At 36.1% G+C, this 2,382-nt stretch overlaps 1 protein-coding gene across 2 annotated transcripts; it reads left to right on the top strand.

The window, feature by feature from the left end:
- Positions 1-147: 147 nt before the first annotated feature.
- LOC121783330 lies at positions 148-2,092 on the top strand. Of its 2 annotated transcripts, none has more exons than XM_042181374.1 (3): positions 148-389; positions 1,438-1,538; positions 1,644-2,092. In XM_042181374.1, exons 1-3 carry the CDS (start codon positions 341-343, stop codon positions 1,929-1,931), a joined length of 438 nt encoding a protein of 145 aa, XP_042037308.1. In that variant the 5' UTR covers positions 148-340; the 3' UTR covers positions 1,932-2,092. The 2 variants fall into 2 exon arrangements, with proteins under 2 accessions (XP_042037308.1, XP_042037306.1); XM_042181372.1 differs by having other exon boundaries at positions 1,438-1,550.
- The last annotated feature ends 290 nt before the right edge of the window (positions 2,093-2,382 follow it).

Below are 2,382 nucleotides of genomic sequence, written 5' to 3'. Positions count from 1 at the left end.
AATAAGTAGGATTTTTTTATCTATATAATACTAATAAATAAAAATGCAAAAAAGACAGAAAAAAAGAAATGAAAAATTTTACACAAAAGAAATGAAAGAATAAAACACAAAAGAGGGTAAAATATTGGGTTTGAAAAATGAAATCGAGCTCCCATTTCTCTGCGGTTAGGGTTTTGGGGCGTCTGCTCTTTTTCACTTCCTTTTCCCTCTCAATTCTTCGAAATTCCCTCTTTTTCCAGATAACAAATTCGATTCCATCCCTCTTTTTATCGCCTCAATTACACGCTCATTTCTGAACTAAGGCGGAGATTGTATTGGAAATCGATGATTGGCACATTAAATGGACCCTTCCCTCGCGCAATCCGCTTCTTCCGCCGAAGATGAGTGGGGTAATTTAGCACTTCTGATTATTCGTTTACCATTAATTTTTCCTCCGTTAAATGGAAAAATTGCTACTTTTCTGTGCGATCTTGTTTAAATTGGAGAATACTAGTTGCTGAGTGTTTATACATGTTGATTGGTGAAACATGTGAGACAGAGATAGAGTGTTTATTGTGGGATGTTATTTCGGTTGTGTTTTCACTGCCAAACTTCTGCTGCTGTGTGCTTTTATTTGTTGGATGATGCTTCACTACTTTTTTCAGTTTCTGTTACTGTTGAAGTGGTGATGATGATGCTTTTGGATGACAACTTCGATTGATATTTCCTTTGGGTTACAATGCTGTTATATCTTTTGTTCTTATCATAATTATCGATCTGACGACATATGTAAGAAGCTGTTAAGCTATGATTTATCATTCTGTATGTTCAATAGATGCTTTACTGATGCATGAAAGCATAAATCAGCATGATATTTGCTAGTTTGCCTCAGCTGACCAATGTGTTCAGTACCATCCTCGAATTTGGCAGAAGCTCAACGAAGACTTTGATAGAACACTTAAAATTTGTAATCCTAATTTGAGGAGCAGGTTGAACCTAATCCTATTCATGAAAGAGCCTGGTAATTGTGAACTTACAAATGCATCTGTAAAGAGTGGTGGTACTATTATATAAATATGTTTTTTTTTAGAGTGACATTGTATTAATATTATACTAAAAGATAGTCTGATAAGTTTAACATACTCTAAACATACTGGTATCTGATAAAATTGACAACCTGTTTTGTTTTGTGATTTAGTTATACTATGTTTGCTCACACGATTCTGCGAGTTCTACATTATGTGGGATTTTTGCTGGATTTTGTATGTTCTGTCATGTCCAAAGCTAATCTGGTTTATATTACCTGCATTTTGCAAATAACTAACTAGTATGCAATGCTGGTCAGTCGATCTCTGTTTCATCATGTCGTATGCTATATGATAGATTCTTATGTTCATTCTAATGCAAAATTGCAACTCGAAATATATTAAAAATGTTATATTTTTGCTGTTTTTATAGACACTGATGGATTTGTAATTCCAAGCTTGGAAATCGAAGATACAGATCAAAACAAAACCGATATCCCAAAAGTAGAAGACACTAAGCTGATCAAAGTTGAGGTAGTAGAAAAGGTGACGTAGTATAAAATCCTTTTAACATTTTCTGTATCACAGATGTTAATACAACCATAAGCATCCAGTTTGTGTGCCCTCTTGTTTTGGCAGGCTGCAAAGGAAGAAGAGCATATATACCTCGGACCACACGGAGCTCCTCCATCCCAAGTAAAACAGCAGGAACAGAAGTCTTCTAGCCGCAAACAGAGGTTCAAGCAGAAACTCAAGGAAGCCGATAGAGTATACAGTGGAAGCGGGCGAGAGAATAAGGTGGACAGTTTAAGGGAGCTTGTAGGTGAGGGAGGGAAAATGCAGGCGACCGTGTCGAAGAATTCTACTAGGGATTGGCTCGACCCCCACTGTCATGAGTCGCAGTTTGAGAGAAAGCATGTACACTAAAATTTCTGTTCTCCAGTTGTTGGGTTCTCTATTTCATTCTCCTCTTACTTTCAAGGTCGCTTTGTTTCTTCAATAAGGTCTTGCTAGACAGACTTACTCGGAAAATATGCGTCATTAACAATTTTACTGCTCAAATTATATGGATTCGTTTCGGTTTGTTAGCTGCAGTTTTCTTTAGGAGTACTATAATAGTCACAGCAAATTAGCTGCAGTTTTCAAAAAATTTAATGGGTGGAATAAGTCCCTTTCACACCGTACAAAAGAAAACCAACAAGCCCAAAAGTTAGAGCTTTGTAAAAAGCCCAACTCTGTATCATTTGAGCCCAAATGTTGATTAGTTATTATAGGACAAAGATCCCATGCAACTCGAAATAACAACACTGCCAAAAATAAAATTTCATTTAAAACTTTCCTTAATATACACTTCCCTTAACTTGGTAACCATATATTC

Source organism: Salvia splendens, chromosome 21 (assembly GCF_004379255.2).
Source record: "Salvia splendens isolate huo1 chromosome 21, SspV2, whole genome shotgun sequence".
Taxonomy (NCBI): domain Eukaryota; kingdom Viridiplantae; phylum Streptophyta; class Magnoliopsida; order Lamiales; family Lamiaceae; genus Salvia; species Salvia splendens.
This window is presented reverse-complemented; position numbering and strand designations above follow the sequence as displayed.

Excerpts from the sequence above, each read along its gene's own strand:
- LOC121783330 (XM_042181372.1), top strand. The coding sequence starts at position 341 with ATGGACCCTTCCCTCGCGCAATCCGCTTCTTCCGCCGAAGATGAGTGG. Across the intron at positions 390-1,437 it reads TTCCGCCGAAGATGAGTGGG|ACACTGATGGATTTGTAATT; the intron begins GTAATTTAGCAC and ends CTGTTTTTATAG. Across the intron at positions 1,551-1,643 it reads AAGTTGAGGTAGTAGAAAAG|GCTGCAAAGGAAGAAGAGCA; the intron begins GTGACGTAGTAT and ends TTGTTTTGGCAG.